The sequence below is a fragment of the Ictalurus furcatus genome, chromosome 6 (genome assembly GCF_023375685.1).
Source record: "Ictalurus furcatus strain D&B chromosome 6, Billie_1.0, whole genome shotgun sequence".
Classification (NCBI taxonomy): domain Eukaryota; kingdom Metazoa; phylum Chordata; class Actinopteri; order Siluriformes; family Ictaluridae; genus Ictalurus; species Ictalurus furcatus.
Window position 1 is genome coordinate 4,795,748 of NC_071260.1, and position 17,866 is coordinate 4,813,613.

Sequence of the window (17,866 nt, forward strand, 5' to 3'; positions counted from 1 at the left end):
TGGTCATATAGTGTAGAACACCTAACTAACCAGCAAACACTACTGGTTAGTGGCTTGGAATGCTCTCAAATGCCCCCCTGTCCCCCCCCCCCCAATTCGGTTTTCTATTTGGCAGGTTTCCAGTACAAGGGAGAGGGTATTCCCCTTTTTTTTTTGTATCCATCACGAGCTTCACAGCTGGACTGTGAACCATCTACAGTATTAATAAGACGGTCTGACAGGTTGCCATGTCGTGGGAGTTAAGACTAGTCGATACGTGCAGAAATAAACGTGTGAAAGATAGTTTCCAGGCCTTTAAACGACAAGACGTGTTTATTTCCAGCTGTATCAAAGGTGGGGAAACCTGGGAATAACATTCTTATGGACACGGTTATTTACTTGTCAGATTTCCAGTCAAGATTGAAAGAAAAAGCTCTTAAATGAGAGTTAGAGAGCAATCCGGATAGAACTCATGAATCTGTCATCTAAAATCACACCAAGAAGCGTATCAGTGTGTGCCTGGAGTGTGAATGGTGATTGAGAGGTCTGGCATGAAGAAGCTCTTAGCCGGAAGGTGGATCAGTTCTGTTCTGTCGCGATTGTGTTTCAGAGGATGGGGGCTCTCAGTACAGGAAGATAACTCAGACAGTCTGATATATTCAGATAGATGTGAGAGGTGGATGGAGGAATCAGACATGCACAGCTGTGTGTCATCAGAGTATCAGTGCCGTGGGAAGCCATGCGATATGATCACTGATTACACCGATTTAGTGTTGGAATGGGGAAATAATTTTACATTTTCTGAGTGGTATTTAGTACTTTTTAGTCCTATTGGGAGCAAAGTGAGAAGATTGAAAATAATCCCTGGTGTTGCTCTGTGTGTGTGTGTGTGTGTGTGTGTGTGTGTTGCAGTGCGGGACCCAAAGGAGATAACATCTACGAGTGGAGGTCCACCATCCTGGGTCCTCCCGGCTCCGTCTACGAGGGTGGCGTGTTCTTCCTGGACATCACCTTCTCCTCAGACTACCCTTTCAAGCCTCCAAAGGTAAACATGGCATATGTAAATCTGCACTTTGTCATGGATTTTAGGTAACAGTAGGACTGATAAGGTTACACTTTGCTGGTTGTACCGTGCTGCCTCTGCTTTTACCCTTTGCTTGATGGTAAATGCAGGTTTTTAGAAATGGCATGTAAAAGGGTTTGATCGTTCTGCGAAGCTGGAGTTTAACCGATCGTTGTTGTTCAGTATGGCAAACTCCGTCCCGATAGTTCATGGTCAGTTCTTGCAGTGTAGGAATTGAAATCAGCCCTCCAGTGGAAACATGACTAACGTGACTAAAAATTCCCTTTGTGAAGAAATTTGAGGAATTCCTGAGTACCCAAACAGAAGAAAAGGTTTCTGTGGTGGAAATGCGTCTAAAGCTTGTGTGAGCATACGTGCAAATATAGCCCTCTTCAAGAAGGGTGCTGTATCCGAAAAACGGATTTAGTAACTTCACTGTTGTTGAGATCCTGAAAAGTCTTTTGTGGTGTAAACATGCCTAACGTTCCTAAAAAGGTTCCTGTAGTGGAAGCACGCTTAAAGTTGCTGCGGTGGAAAATTGCCTAAAGTACCTGATTATTTGAAAAGGGTCCAGAAAAGGCTCTAAAGTTCTAAACTCTGAACATGCCTAAAGTTCCTGAGCACCTGTAAAGGCTCCTTTGGTTTAAACACGCCCAACATTCCTGTGGTGGAAATGGGCCTCAAGCTCCTGTGGTGTAAACATGCTTAAAGTTCCTGAGAAGGTTCCACTAGTGGAATCAGGCTTAAAGGTCCTTTAATCTAAAAGTACCTAAAGTTCCTGACCGTCTGAAAAAGGGTCCTTTGGTGGAAACATGCCTAAAGTTCCTGAGTTCCTGAAAAGATTCCTCTAGTGGAATCAGGCATAAAGTTCCTATAATTAAAAAGTACCTAAAGTTCCTGACCGTCTGAAAAAGGGTCCTTTGGTGGAAACATGCCAAAAGTTCCCTATTATGTGAACAGTCTCTTGTGCTGGAAATATGCTTATGGTTTCTATGGTCAAAAAGTGCCTGAAGTTCCTGACTGTCTGAAAGGTTCCAGAAAAGGCTTCTGTGGTGGAAACATGCCTAAAGTTCCAGAGTTTGTGAAAAGGTGCCTGTAGTGGAAATAGTCATGTTCCAGAATGGTGCTGTATCTGAAAGACAAATTTAGTAACTTCACTGCTGTTGAGATCCTGAAAAGTCTTTTGTGGTGTAAACATGCCTAACGTTCTTAAAAAGGTTCCTGTAGTGGAAGCACGCTTAAAGTTCCTGCGGTGGAAAATTGCCTAAAGTACCTGATTATCTGAAAAGGGTCCAGAAAAGGCTCTAAAGTTCTCAACTCTGAACATGACCAAAGTTCCGGAGCACCTGTAAAGGCTCCTTTGGTTTAAACACGCCCAACATTCCTGTGGTGGAAACATTACATTTACATTTATTCATTTAGCAGATTAAACATGCCTTGAGTTCCTGAGAAGGTTCCTCTATTGGAATCAGGCTTAAAGGTCCTACAATCAAAAAGTACCTAAGGTTCCTCACCATCTGAAAAAGGGTGTTTTGGTGGAAACATGCCTAAAGTTCCCAAGTTCCTGAGAAGGTTCTTTTAGTGGACTCAGGCTTAAAGTTCCTATAATTAAAAAGTACCTAAATTCCTGACCGTCTGAAAAGGGTCCTTTGGTGGAAACATGCCTAAAGTTCCTGAGCATGTGAAAAGTCTCTTGTGGTGGAAATATGCTTACGGTTCCTATGGTCAAAAAGTGCCTGAAGTTCCTGACTCTCTGCAAGGTTCCACAAAAGGCTCCTGTAGTAGAAGTGTGCCTACAGTTTCTAACTTCTTGAAAAGGTTCCTGTAATAGAAAGATATCTAAAGTTCATGTAGTGTAAACATGCCTAAAGTTCCCAACGGCATGAAAAGGTTCCTTTAGTGGAAAAGTGCTTATAAACCTTCTGGGATTTTATGATGTGTAACTTTCCTCCACGTTAACCTTTAAGGGCATGTGTGTTGAATATTGTTTGCAGTCAGTGTGTGGTTATGTTTAACACCGTTTTCCATTCTGTCATTCTTCACTAAACTCCAGTAGAGTATTTGTAGAAAACACAGAGGAGTGTTGCGAGTCGAAATCATGCATTAGTAATTGTGTCACGTTAAACGATCGTGCTTGTGTAAAGATGAAGATCGACAGCGGGGATAAACAGGGCAGATCCTCGCTCTCAACGCTCTCTTCTCAGATCTGAAACAGAGCTAACAATCATTTATGAAGTCATTTCCTGTTGGTTTCTGATGGCTGGTCTCGCTCGGTTTGTGGTCCGCTAATGCAGATCGTGGCTGGATGAAGGGCTGATGGGAAACGGGCAGAAATGTGAGGGGGGAAAAAAGCGAGAGAGTTTTTTCACAGGGAGAAATCCCTGAAACACAGCAGCCTGTTCTCCCAAAGCAGAACACAAAGAGGCTCATGGGAGCTCAGGGGTTGAGGGTTGAGGCTGCTTGGAGAATCTCAGGAGCAGCTGGGCGATTTTTCATTCTGTCTTTTTGATTCACTGTGATCCTCTCCCTTTCTTTGTCTTCCTCTTCATTTCTCTCTGTCTTGTTCTCTCGCTGTCCCTTTCTGTCCCTGCGCTGTTTCTCTTCGTCTTTTCTCTCTTTCTTTTCATTATTGAGGCGTTTTTGCTTTTTGCTGCAGATCACTTGTGATAACTCTCTCTCTCTCTCTCTCTCTCTCTCTCTCTCTCCTTTTATTTTGTGTAATGGTTTGGCAGATTATAGTGTGCCGTAGTGTCATGTTATACTGATCCAGATGCTCATTAAAACTGATCTAGGGTTAGCGCAAAGCCCTCCACTGAACAATGATTGACCAATCATAGCTTAGCAAGTATTCCTAGGTACCAGAACAAGCTTTTACAACTTTATATCACGCCTTGTGCATAAGTTAGGCTACATGCTACAGATCCACTGAGGTGAAAACGGTGGTTATTTTTTTTTAAGACGGTGTAACTGCAGATTCATTTTGCGGCTGCAATAGTTGGTATTTTTAGGCCTCAAACTAAGTATCTCATTACGTCGTTGCCGTGAGCTGTATAATGAGCCCATGAGTTAATACACTACGTGGACAAACGTTTGCACCTGGCCATCCCACCTCCATGTGGTTCTTCACCACAAAGATGGAATTGTATAGAAAGTCTTTGTATGCTGCAGCATTACAGTTTCCCTTCACTGGGATGTGTTCCAGCATGACGACGCCCCTGTGCACAAAGCGAGGTCCAGGAAGACGTGGTTTGCTAAGGTCGAAGAAGGTGGAAGGACTTGAGTGTCTTGCACCTCAACCCCACTGAACACCTTTGGGATGAACTGGAACACTGACTGCACCCCAGACCTCCTCACAAAACATCAGTGCCTGATCTTAATAATGCTCTTGTAGCTGGAGGAACACAAATCCACACAGCCACGCGCCAAAATCTAGAAGAATGGAGGTTATTACAGCAGCAAAGGAGGACGAAATCTGGAATGGGCTGTTCAACACATGACATAAGACGTACGAGTGTGATGGTCAGGTGTCTACAAACTCTTGGCCATATACGCCATCCTATTGGACAGTTAATTATTTGGCAGGAGCCAATTGAAAAAGTTCAGCATTTGCTTAAGGTGACTCGTGAAGGGTAATGGTTTATCCAGGTCTCAATACCGGTGACTCATCCTCATGTTTTGGTTACCACAGTGGTGTAATTTAATTGGTTTCTCATTGTCTCATTCATTTAAAAATGAAGTAGTTGCCATGAGTTGAGTCTTTAACGGCCGCCAAATAGATCTCAAGAAACTTAACCCGTAGACTTAATATATTAACGTGTGGCCACAGCTTATTAAAAAATAACCACCGTGTCACCCGAGCGGCTTCGTAACATGCACGTGGGATCGCCAAAGTCCCAAATGTTTGGGGCGGGGTTTACTAATTTACTGTGTGTTTACGTGCTGTTGTTGTAGCTCTGTGCTTAGATTCCTTGGTTAAAGGAATACCGGTTCAATGTTTTTCAACATTACCTCCACGTGTCGCATCTAGAGCACGTGGGATCGCCAAGGACAAGAAGTTTCGTACTGAGAACACAAGGAAACGCTGTTTATTCCAAACCCGCTTATACAGGAAGGAAAAGGACAGTTATTGTTGTTCGGTAAGAAACATTTTATACCACAGCCCCAGTTGAACTCTCAGTTCTGATCGGTCAAAAGGTGTTGTATTAAAAAGCTGCGAGAAAGAAAGGCCGGTGAAGGAAAGACTGTATGATAATGGAAGCGCATTTTTGTTTTGTAGATGTTCCACATCATTAACATCCTAACAGTAAATGGATTTAAATGCACAACATATTGTTCTTTAATGAGTACAAGATTGACATTGTTGGCAAATCGCTTTGGTATAGGAGGATAAAAACACTACACAGCATGCTGTTATTGGGAAATAATCAGCTTCGGGGGAGGGAGGGAGGGAGTGAGGGTGGGGGGGGGGTGATAAGAGTAACGTCTTACGTAAAATAAGAGCTTATATAATACACTACAACTCCGAATACAACGGGTAGACTCTAATAATAAAGGTGTTGGAATGAGACGCACATGAAGGAAAGTCCTCCCAAAGCTGATCTGAGTTTTATCCGACTTTAAATTCTGGAGCAACACACAGTACCACACACTGTTTTTTTTTTGTTTTGTTTTTTTTTCTTTTCCCTCTGAGGTTTTGCGGTGACCTGTGCATCATTTGTGGAAATGGAGACACTTGCGTTTTTACGTTAATGTTGTAGTGGTAGTAGTAGTGTTTGTTTCTTAATTAGCAAACTTTGCGTTGTCGTGAACCTGAATGTGATGATGAGGCGTTGCAACAGATGGACAAGGACAGGAGACAGAGGGAAAGAGACCTGCCGAGGCAGGCAGAAAGGTACGTCTGCCAGGTTGTTAACAGAGAAGGTGGTGGTGATTGTTAGTGAATCAGCTTCTCTTTGCCTGTCTGTGGCTAAGATGGGCAAGATGTGTTGTTTTTCCATTACATCCACCCACGCAATTGAATGATAGTGTTTTTTTTTTTTTTTTTTAAGAATGTGTGTACTTCAAAGAACCTATTTATTCTTGGGGTTTACACCACAGAGTGGTTTCATTCTCAAAGGTGATTGGTCAGGAGATTAATTCTGTATTATGGGGCAGTGGGGGTTTGGCGGTTAAGACTCTGGGTTACTGATCGGAAGGTCGGGGGTTCAAGCCGTCACTGTTGGGCCCTTGAGCAAGGCCCTCAACCCTCTCTGCTCTAGGGGCGCCATATCATGGCTGACCCTGCACTCTGACCCCAACTTCCTGACATGCTGGGGTATGCGAAGAAAAGAATTTCACTGTACTGTGACCAATAAAAAACTCATCATTATAACCGCACGGCTCAGACAGTAGTTCCAGCTGATTATATTAACGCACTCGTTTTAATTGAATGGTATTGTTTCTATAGTAACATCTCATTCACAGCGACTTCTACGGAGGGCGTGTCACGTAATCTAAGAAGTCTAATAATTAGCAGATTTTTTTTTTAAATCGTGGAGTGGAGGGAGGGGCGTTAGGGTGTTTAAGTGCAAGTTTGGGCATGTGGGTATGTTTAGGTAAGTGTAAATGAGTATGTGTGGATGGCTGCTACAGTTAACTACTGTTCAGAACAGTTCACGAACCCAAGCCTGTGTCTTTATGAGCACTGATAGATTGCTCGACCTGTTCCTGCTCACAAGGTGCTAAACCCGGCTCATTTTCATTCAGATCTAGATTAGAACCATGGTGCTGTTATTAAAAGTGTCATTTAATACGCACTAAATCCAGCAGATTTTCTCTTTCTCGCTCTTCTCTTTCTATTTTGTTGTATACGGTTCTGCCACACACCTTGTTAATCAGTTGTTGTTGTTTTTTAAATGAGTATACCCTTCAGTTTATAATTTGTTCATGTTCACTGATGTGGCAAGGGTTAATGGTGATGGAAATAGGATTAGGTTAAGCTGCTTATATTTCATTAGATAAATGCGCTTCACATTTTAAGTTTGGTAATGAGAGTGTCACCTTTGGCTCTGCGATGAAAGCCATGCGAGATGATTTGCAGGCTTCGGTATAACCATGTGCCGATTCATACTTTTTTCTTTTTTTCTTTTTTTTCCCCCCATTGTTATTTAGTGTTCAATAAAGACTTATGTTTGTTTCCAGGAGATGTTGGTGAATGATAGTAATGCTGAAACGTCTGGTACATGTCAGGTGACTGCATTATGGAGAGTGTTTTGCAGTTCACCGGTGATGTTGAATGTTGCTGTACGATGACGAAAGTTATTTTTTGATGTTTGGTGGAGAATGAGCGTGTGCGCATGGTCTGTGTCTGTTTCCCTTAACCATGTTGCGCCCTTGTCTCTTCTCCTGATCACCCAGGTGACGTTCCGTACACGGATCTACCACTGCAACATTAACAGTCAGGGAGTGATCTGTCTGGACATCCTGAAGGACAACTGGAGTCCAGCGCTCACCATATCCAAGGTCCTGCTGTCCATCTGCTCACTGCTGACGGATTGTAACCCTGGTGAGTTCACCATCACATCGTTATTACTGTTTCACTGCAAAACACAGATCCGAGAACCCGGTAAGGGTGTTTAACACCACACAGACGTGATGAATGTGTCCAATTGTGCAGCAAAATACAGACGAAAGCACAGCAGTACATAGAAAATATACGCCAGAATATCGCGTCGAATGTTGTTTCCTTAACAAACACACTAACGTCTTCGGTTGCACAGAGACAGGTCTCTCAAACCCCATGGAGATAATATGCCCATAAAGATTTTAATATAATGCAATATTAATAATGCAAATAATTCAGTGTAAATAAACCACACGACTAACGCTGCTAATATTATTACAGTGCAACACTGAACACAGCACAAAAACACGAACGTGTGTATCTCAGTACTCCGTGAACTGGCGCCTGTTCAGCTAGGCAGTATTTTAGATATCTTCATGACGTCATAATTTAGTTTTGCTGAGGCTTTTCCAGCAAAGCTCCAACCATAACGTACTAAATAATGGAGGAAAAACTGAACAACTGGTACAGAAATAGATTTGAGTGTCTAAATCGTTGTTAAGAGAATAGCAGTGTATCTGTTAATGCGCTGATATCTGATAATATCAGTCACTGTTAGCTATTAGAACGTGACATACCTGCCAACCTTCATGAATCGTGTATTGGAGCTCCGTCATGGGAGTGTGTGTGTGTACGAGTTTCCACTCAAAATATGCCACTAAAAGATCACCTTTTTTTTGAACCAGTCATCATATAAATCTGGAATGATTGACAGTTTTGCTGGTCTTGCTTTTGAACGCTCTGATATTAACTGACCCCATTGAAGCCCCGCCCCCTTTCCCGACGTCTCAGATTAGTAGTCATTTGCACGATGCGCTCGGCCCTGCTGTCCGTCAAGGTAACTGGGAGAAATCAGTGCATGCTCAGCTTAGCTTAACATTAGACATCAGTTAACTAGATTTATTAAAGACGCACCGGATCTTTGGCCACCGAAAATGGTCAAAAGCTACGTGGAAAAAAAAAAAAAGGCTGGAAATTTTGTCCAAAAAAAAAAAAGAATAAAACAAAGATAGTTGTGTAATAACTTGGGTTGGCTAGAGCCATATTTCAAAAACAAATCTTTCCACTTTCAGTTTAAGATTTTAAATGGGTCACTCTGAGAGCTAAGCGCGAAAACAGTGAGGCACTTTTCCATTTAAAGATAAGCCATTATTAGCAGGTAAGCTGGACCCAGACAGTTTGAGGAAATGTTTCATTTGGCCCGTTTTTATCACCAATTTTGTGTGATCTGATTTCAAACGCGGGTTCGACTCAGAGCGATCAGTAACTAAAAACAGCCAGACAGCAGCTCAATGTGCATTTGGCCTCAAGGCTCCAGTTTCAGATCCACAGTTAAGGCCGTGCGGTGCTCGTGTGTGTGTGTGTGTGTGTGTGTTCTGTGCTGCGTCAGCTCTGAGGCTTTAGAAATGGAATCATCATGCAGCTGCTCTGTGTTTTAGCTCTGACTGTTGAAGAAAATGTTATTGTACTGAATCAGTCACGGACAGACAGCATTGTTACGATGGCAGCATTGTTATGCACATAAGTCAGTACTTATTTTAGTACTTTTATATCGCCCCAAGCAGAGGTGGACAAATCATCATTTCATTATCTAGCCCACAGAGAAAGTCAAAGCTCTAGTAAGCACTAGCATTAGAGGGTTTTTTTTTTTTTCTCCCCCCCCTCCCATGCTGTTTCCACATGTCTTTCATATTCACTGATTTCTGGACATATCATCCAGCATCTGTTCAAAGCTAATTAATATGTGTAGTAAAAATAATTCCTACCACGTCCTCGCTTCGAGCGAAATATAACGAACCAACTGGCGCGTGTTGCGTTTGAACAAACATAGGAAATGAAAAGTTTTATTTGGTGAAGGTCAGTATAGAGTGCAGGGTTTTTCTTTCTACACTTCTACACTCCTCTGGTGGAAGTGTGGCTATTATATCAACAGCTGACGGGATGTTTTGTCCACCCATGCCGAGGTATAGGAATGATGTTAGCGGGTTTTGGCTCCTGCAGCCGAGGCCCACGAGGCTCTGTCCCATTTCTCTGTTTGGGGTTTGAAAGGGTGCTCACGTGTGCTTTCTGTGCACTTTAAATGCATCGATGCGTATTCCGACACAGTATTAGACTCAAAATGTTTCGCCTGTATTACCAGGAAATTGTTGAGAGTACAAAACATAAAAGTCATCACTTAATGTCGATATGACAAAAATGTCATATACGATATTTCAGGTCATTTCTATGATGATTGAAATGTATGAGGATGTATACGTTTATGTGGGGAAAATAAGTACACCCCATGGAAATTGTTGGCTTTTTGAACAAGCCAACATTTGATCATCTTTGAAACAGCGCCTATTAATGAAGTTGATATACTTGAAGAAAACCATAAGGAGAATTAACATTTGCAGTCATTTATTTAACAGAAATATCAATAGATATGATATTCTTCTGTGGAAAAAGTAAGTACCCCCTTGGCCTCAGAAGCAAGTATTGCCCCATTTAGCAGAAATAACTTGCAAGATGTCTGAGGGTTTTCTTGCATGTATTGCCCGTTTCAAATCCCCCCATAACATTTCACTGGGATTCAAATCCGGGCTTTGACTAGGCCACACCATAACCCTCCATTTCTTCTTTTTGAGCCATAGTGTGCTTAGGATCATTATCCTGTTGATATATATTGACTATCCACTTTCGATTCAACTTCAACTTTCGGACAGACGGCCTCACATTATCTTCAAGCACTCTTTGATATGATGTAGAATTCATAGTTGAATCAATGAATGCAAGCTGTCTAGTCCTTGAGGCAGTGAAGCAACCCCAAACCATAACATTCCCCCCACCGTGATTCACAGTTGGTATGAGGTGCTTCTCCTGAAAAGCTGTCTTTGGTCTGCACCAAACATGTCTGCTGTTACTGTGGCCAAACAACTCTATCTTTGATTCGTCTGTCCAGAGCACATTATTCCAAAAGGCCTGGTCTTTGCCTATATGCTCACTGGCAAACTGTAGTCTTGCTCTGATGTTCTTTTTAGACAGCAAAGGCTTTTTCCTGGCTCGCCTCCCATGCAGGTCAGAGACCTGCATGCACTTTGACACCAACAGTTGCGAGATTTGAGATGTAATCATGATATCTCAGAAAAGTGATTTGTGATGTAATTTGTCACAGTATAATTTTTTTTATATATTGTCATATCACCTAGCCAATCCATCTGATATTATTATCTTTAAAAGCTGCTAAGCTTTGAATTTTTTTTACTGAAGCACTTAAAAATACAGCAAAAACATGACTTATACAAAACTTTTATTATTTTTTTTATTCAATAGATTTTTCACACAAAAATCACTTCCTTTGCAAATATAATATAAAGTACAAATATTATAAATATCACTCCTTCCAGATCAATCCTCTTTATATCATTTCCTATTCAAAAAAATAAAATTTCAGATTTTTTAAGGATGAATGTCGAATATATTTCTTCCTTTTTTTTTGCCCCCCCCCCCCTCCCCCCTCAAATATCCGATCCACCATTTTCCGCTGGTTTTGGCCAGATACCAATCCCAGGTCTCAGCTCGGTGCCATCTCTATCCATTACCTAATTTTATCATTCGATACAAAGCTTCCGAGTCCAAGTATTCTGAGTCTGACACGGTCCATTAGTCATACTTGTCTACCGGATTCGTTTTGCTGAAGGAGCTTATAAAATGACTCAGAACTTCCTGTTGTCTCCCGGTCAAAATAGACAAAAGTTTAAGCATCATTTATCACCACAGCGCATTTTATAAAAATGAAATCATTACCTGGGAACTGAAATAAAAAAAATCAAATCAAAATAAAAAAAAAAAGATAGCGGTGTTTACTGTAGCCGGGAGAAAAATCACCAAGTCACAGTTTCTGTTCGTAAAAGCTGTGGAGACGATTACACTTCTGTACAAGTGCAAGTTTAGTGCAGTGTAGAATATTGTGATAACGACTGTGGTTTTTATGCATGAACCGGTTCACACACGTCCATACGCTCGCTCAATGAAATCACACTCGAACCTTTTGTGTTTAGCAGCTTGAAGATGCTCTACAGCGTTTGATTGAAGTGTTTGTGTGAGAGGAAACTGACATGAATCCACACCAGCAGGATCTATCAAATATTTGTGCTCAGTGTGGGTGTGTGTGAATGTGTATGACATAAAATACCTCACACACACACACTCCCTATGCCATGCAACGTATCAGGTCTAAGTGAATATTATCCACTGCACGTTTGTCATAAGAAAGGTACCAGTGATTTACAGCCGTAATTATATCATTAACCAGATGCCTTTGGTCAGGAACGTTTCTCCCAGAGAAAGAGAAATATTTAACAACCTCCTTTATTCAAATTGTTTCACATTTATTGCAACAGTACTGAAGGACAGGCTTTAAATACATCGTCGGGAAACACGAAGGTCAACCAAAACAGTATTCATTCGAGATCCTCAGAATCCAGCTTGTTTGAACAGACCAGACGGTATGAATTTATTCACCAGCGCCGTCTGACTTTTGTAAATAAGGTTTTATCAGCTGGTTATGTATCATCATCTGTGAGAGATTATGTGATGTGAAAGGGTACATACCATGCCGTTACATTCATGCTCTCATGTAGCTACTTGTCATCACGGCCCTCATGTGAGTCAGCACCATTTTAAATATGGCCTTAATGGTGGATTGTTCTCAGGAACAATCAAGGGTCTTAGGAGCACTCAAGAGGTCAAGGGTCTCGGCTCCTGTTCTTGAGGAACCCAGTCATAATATTAAGTCCTTCAAGAACGTTTTCAGACCTGGAGATCTGTGATTTGTCACGATGTTGTGTTTTCTCCTCGGCTCGGTTCGCTTGCACGAGGCAACATTTCGAAGCGTATCAACATGTGTCTATGCAAGTCAAACATTTATGTTCCAGGGTTCTGTTCATAGCAGTCATCCATCCAGATGGATAGACAGTAGCTTTGTGAACTTATTGCGGCTTTATTTTTTTTTAGCTGTGATTACTATAATTTATCGAATTTATTTGTCCCACAGAGCGATTAAAGCCCTTCTCATTTAGACGCTCGCTAAACACCTTGCAAACCTCGTTGTTCAGAAATATGTCCGTCAGACCAAATTCCAGCGAGGAATTTGACCTCGTCTTTGCTCCAAGTTAAACCACGAGTCGTTTTGCGAGCCATTAGCGAAACAAGCACGCGTTTTTACGTAACGCAGTTCCCACCATGCATTGCTATACAGGTCGGTTCGTCGGTCCGTTGGGTCCGTTGCTTTCTCACCACAAGCGATCTGCTCCAGAACTGGGCCAAGACCACTTCGTTCACCGATTGTTTTGGTGCGGATCTGAGCGTGATCGCCGTGTTCACATACGTCTAAACGAACCGAACCAAGGGAGAAAACACACCAGGTTCCGAACAACAAACACTCCAAATGAGCCAGGTGTGAAACCCCCCCCCAAGTGTACATATTCTGTTGGCTAAATAAAGGTCAAGTTTTTTGGCCACGCTCTTTTCCCAAGAGGCGCGATAGAAAAGCGTTCGCCCTATCAGTGGGACACGTGACTTTAAATCCTGATGATGCCACAGTCATCCATGGTCTGGAGTCTAAGAGAGCAAATTTGTCCATGCTGTCTGCGTGGGAAGGGCATACTCTGTCTCGCCTGTCAATCATAGTGACACTAGCCAATCATGCGCATCTGTGAGGTCACGTATGTGGACGAGGATGGATAGCAAGTTTGAAAAGATGCAGTTGCCTGGCTTCACGTGTTTGAGAGGAAGCCGGTATTAGACTTCACTTTCGACTGGTCGGCATCTGTCGTATGATAGAAGACGGCTGGTTGGTGGGTGAGAATTGGGAATAAAAAGGTACGACGTTAGAGAGAAGACTGAAAATATGACACTTTTAATCTGGTCCCCAAAAGATGTACATATAACAATTGCAGTAACAGTAGACACTTAAAACACCGTAAACCTTAAAATAAATATGGTTTAAGTTTAAATCAAACTAAGTTGTTTATAGTGTTCAAGTGAACATGGTTAAAACCGTCAGAAGATGAAGTGATTCACTGAGTAAAAACGAACTGCAACATCATTATGTGCTTTAACCTTCAAGCTAATGATATAGTGATGTGACAGGATGATAAATGTACACAATGTTGATGGAAATTCCCTGAAATTAAATCTGACGCTCTGCTCTTTATCCTCATAGTCAGTGTTTCAGACCAAATCCAGTGCATTAGAGGACAGAGCCAAAACAACCGATGACCAAACACCTCCCACTTAACTTACAGACCGCACAAAGGCAATGTATATGAAAGCAATATCAGATCAGTAATAGGACCACGAGGAACCAAATCATATTTCTTGTCATTTTCTCGTTGTGTACGGACGAAAAAAAAGAAACGTATACAGAAGCGAGTTAATGTACCGGTATAACAGGATATCAGGACCTAAAACATGCAGTTCATGTTAATGCTATACCAGTACACACGATGAACAAAGAAGAGGTGAAGAGGGAAGTCAAAATTCAGAGAAAGTAGTATCTCTATTCGTAACCGTGTCAGAACGCTCAGGAACACCGCAGACACGAGTTACGATCTCATCCAAGCTTTTTATTTATAGGTTCGTGCCTTTGGTACGTCAGTCAGACCTTTTCAACACAGATAACTTGGCAGCTTTCCAGCTTGCTCATCAGTTTCTGCTTCGCTCTGCTTTACGGCCATGTAAACACACGCACCCGGCTCACTGCTCAGAGAAATAAAGAGATCACATAAATATACGTAGGATAACAGGGCCGTCATGTTGGTCATTACCCTTCTAGCCCGCCTCCCAGAACTCCCGCTAAACCACACCCACACCTGCTGCACTATTTTATTAATCTACTAAAGACTAAACTGTTGAAGCTGTCAAGATTGTTGAAGCTTCTCAGGTTCTAGGTGTTTAACTGATGAAGTAAAGGGTAGTTCCTTGTAACGTTCTGGGTTTTAATAGGAATTAATGATAACCAGTCTGTGTAATTGGCAAGACACCACTGTTGTGCTGAAATCAGTTCAGCCACTCGCCGTCATCGGTCCGCGCAGTGATCCGTGATAGTCTTCGAATATCTGTTTTGCAAATATAGCTGCAAATTCAAATCTGCGGGGTCCAAGCACCCTTCGTAATTAGCGTTGCCAGTGGCCCGTTATTGCCAAGTTACACAGACCACTAAAGATCTGTGACTGCAGCTCATTTCTAACCCTGTGAAATGACTGTTGAAAGCTGATTATCTGATGGCAGGAATGTTTTTATGTAACAAATGCAGCGTTACAAACTTTCAGCTCGGTCAGAGAAGCAGTTATTTGACCTTACTACACTTCGTATGCCTCAAAACCTCACACAGGGCATCAGAGACTAGTCTTGGAGATGCCTTTCGAGTTTTCGAGATCCTTCACCGGTCACAGCTGTTTGAGTAAACCAAGCTCCGCGCTGCTCGGATTGATGGCGTGCGGTGGCCATATTGTTTTCAGAAACGTCACCGATTTCGTGATTCCTAGGATTAGTTTTCCTATTCCACGATTTTTCTTCTGTTAATTGTATGCATTTACATTTCTGTCAGACGCCTAAACCGCCAACGCTTTGTACTGCTGCTATAAAAGTCGAATAAAAAGCCCAATTGGATTCATTCGTCTTCAGTAAGCGCTTTATCCTCGTGGTGGTCGGGGTCACGGTGGAACTGGAGTGTTTCACAGGAACACTGGGTGCGAGGGAAGAATACCAACACTGGATGGGACACCATAGATAATTCCAAGCATGAAACCGTGTTATCAGGAAGCAGAGACTGGAAAATTATGAGTGTGCTGTGATTGGTCCATGAGATAAAACATAAGTGGAAATTTAATGCACCTGAGTCTCACACACATTCTGTCTGTCTCTCTCTCTCTCTCTCTCTCTCTCCTAGCGGACCCTCTGGTGGGAAGCATAGCCACTCAGTATCTGACCAACAGAGCGGAACATGACAGGATAGCTCGACAGTGGACCACGAGATACGCCACATAGATGCTGGCAGCCTTCCTCCTGTCCTCAAACCCCCATTCTGCCCACCCAAATGCCCCCCCACCACCCTTTGCCCCACCCCCACCCCGACACACCCCGTCAGACCCCTCTAAATCTCCTGCAGGAGCAGATCCTGGAGAGACAACTTAACGACGTGCAGCGAATCTTTATAGCCTTTACAATACGGACTTGTGTATATATGTCCCCCTGAACCTGCCTTGTTTTCTTTCACCCAACACAGACTGGGGAAACAGATGAGATCCCGCCAAGCTAAACGCTAACGGTGTAGTTTATTTTCATTTTTTTTGTTTTTTTTTTTTCTTTGTAGCTGTAGATTTTAGTTCTGTTTAAATGCCTATTGCAAGTCTTGCTTCTTTGGGATATAAAAAAAAAAAAAAAAATGTATTTTGTGATGTATTAAGGATACTGTTCCTAAAAGGTCAACCAAATATTATGGTTCATTTAGTCTAAACCATTATCTGTATGATGTTATTAAAAAAAAAAAAAAGTGGAAAAGCATCTAGGTGTAGAATATTAAAGACGATGTGATTTCTCGGAGCCCCCGGAGCCGTTTCCCGTTCTGTGATGACCCGATGTTGTGAATCTGTTCTACCTTTGTCACTTTGTAATGAAGAGAAGCTCATTGACCGTTTTGTAGCTCGGCTAAAATGAGCCCACCGATGTAATATCTCCTCATACATAATAAAAAAATATATAACCTGTCCCTCAGCATGTATATTTGTGTCTGTTTTCATCCTTAGAGAGACCTCGTGACCTCACGAGAGCTCAAGACATCGTTAGGAACAAAAAGTCCTGGTTCCCATAATTGAAATGTATAGAGCGGAATTTAATTAGCTCGTTTTAGCTTTGGCCCCTGTGGAGGAAGTCAGGTTTTTTTTTTTTTCTTCTTATGCCTGTACTTGGGAATATTTGCCCCTTTGAACTTTCTTTTCAAATTTTGAAGTGTTACAACCTGAACCTGAAATTACTTTAACTGGGATTATATGTCATGATTATATGTCTACACAAAATAGCCCATAATATTAGAGTTTGGGGGGAAATTCTGCAATTAATTCAATTCAGTTTTATTTGTATAGCGCTTTCAACAACGGACGTTGTCTCAAAGCAGCTTTACAGAAACATATAAACACAGGATAGAGATTTTAAGTGTGTGAGTTTATCCCTGTTGAGTGACGGTGCTGAGGAAAAACTCCCTGAGGTGATATGAGGAGGAAACCTTGAGAGGAACCAGACTCGGAAGGGAACCCGTCCTCATCTGGGTCACAACGGATCGTGTGAAAGTAAAAGAAAGTTCATTATGGTTTAAATATGAAGTTGAACTAGTCCACTGTTCACTAAAGGAGACCTGAGTGTAAAACTGCATGTGGTAATTGCAGTCCCAAGGCCATCGCAGCAACCGTAGTCCCAGCAACCACAGCGAGAACGTCCATGTGGAACTGAGGTCCAAAACCATTTCATGGTACTTCAAGCGGTACCATCCTCAGCAATCTCCAGGCTACTTATTATAAATTACTACATATTCACCCCATTAACGTGCCAAAGGATCTCAATATAAACGCACTTGTTCTTTGAAGACTGTAAGAGAACGTATCTAAACAAAGAGAAGACCCAGGACCTCTCAAAACAAGTCATGGAAACGTATCAGTCTGGGTTTAGTTATAATCCCGAAATCGGAACATTCCATGGAGCAATGTTAGATCCGTTATTACAACTGGAAAGATACAAACATTGCGCAACCACAACAAAAGTGTGTGTGACCAGGTAAGGAAAGGTTTAGTCAGAGAAGCAATCCAGAGGCCACGGTTAAAGCTCAACACGGTGCTACCACCACCGTGCGTCACTGCATTCATGGTGTGCTCGGGCGGGTAAGCAATGTTGGGTTTCCTCAAAATGTAACACACAGTCCGAGACCAGAAAACCTTTTCCCGTACGTTTGCTGACTCTCCAACATCCCTTTTGGCAATTTCTAAACTTTTCCATAAAACCTTTTCCACAACCCATGTCTTTATCAGCTTTGCATATCTGGATCCTGATGTTTTGCCAGTTCTTCTTTTTTGCGAAATTGCTCCAACCTTATCAGATTGGATGGAGACTGGTGGATAGCAGCATGTCTTGCCACAGATTCTAAAATAGATAGATGTCTGAGCTTTGACTGGCTCAGTCTAACAGAATCA

The 17,866-nt window shown here is 42.1% G+C and overlaps 1 protein-coding gene across 2 annotated transcripts in view; it reads left to right on the forward strand.

The window, feature by feature from the left end:
* The window catches only part of ube2e3 (ubiquitin-conjugating enzyme E2E 3 (UBC4/5 homolog, yeast)), a 67,990-nt gene extending 51,595 nt beyond the window's left edge, over positions 1–16,395 (forward strand). For both annotated transcript variants that reach the window (XM_053626276.1, XM_053626277.1), the window contains exons 4-6: positions 892–1,024; positions 7,439–7,586; positions 15,577–16,395. In XM_053626276.1, coding sequence (XP_053482251.1) covers positions 892–1,024; positions 7,439–7,586; positions 15,577–15,674 — 379 coding nt within the window. In that variant the 3' untranslated portion in view covers positions 15,675–16,395. The remainder of the gene's footprint in view (positions 1–891; positions 1,025–7,438; positions 7,587–15,576) is intronic.
* The last annotated feature ends 1,471 nt before the right edge of the window (positions 16,396–17,866 follow it).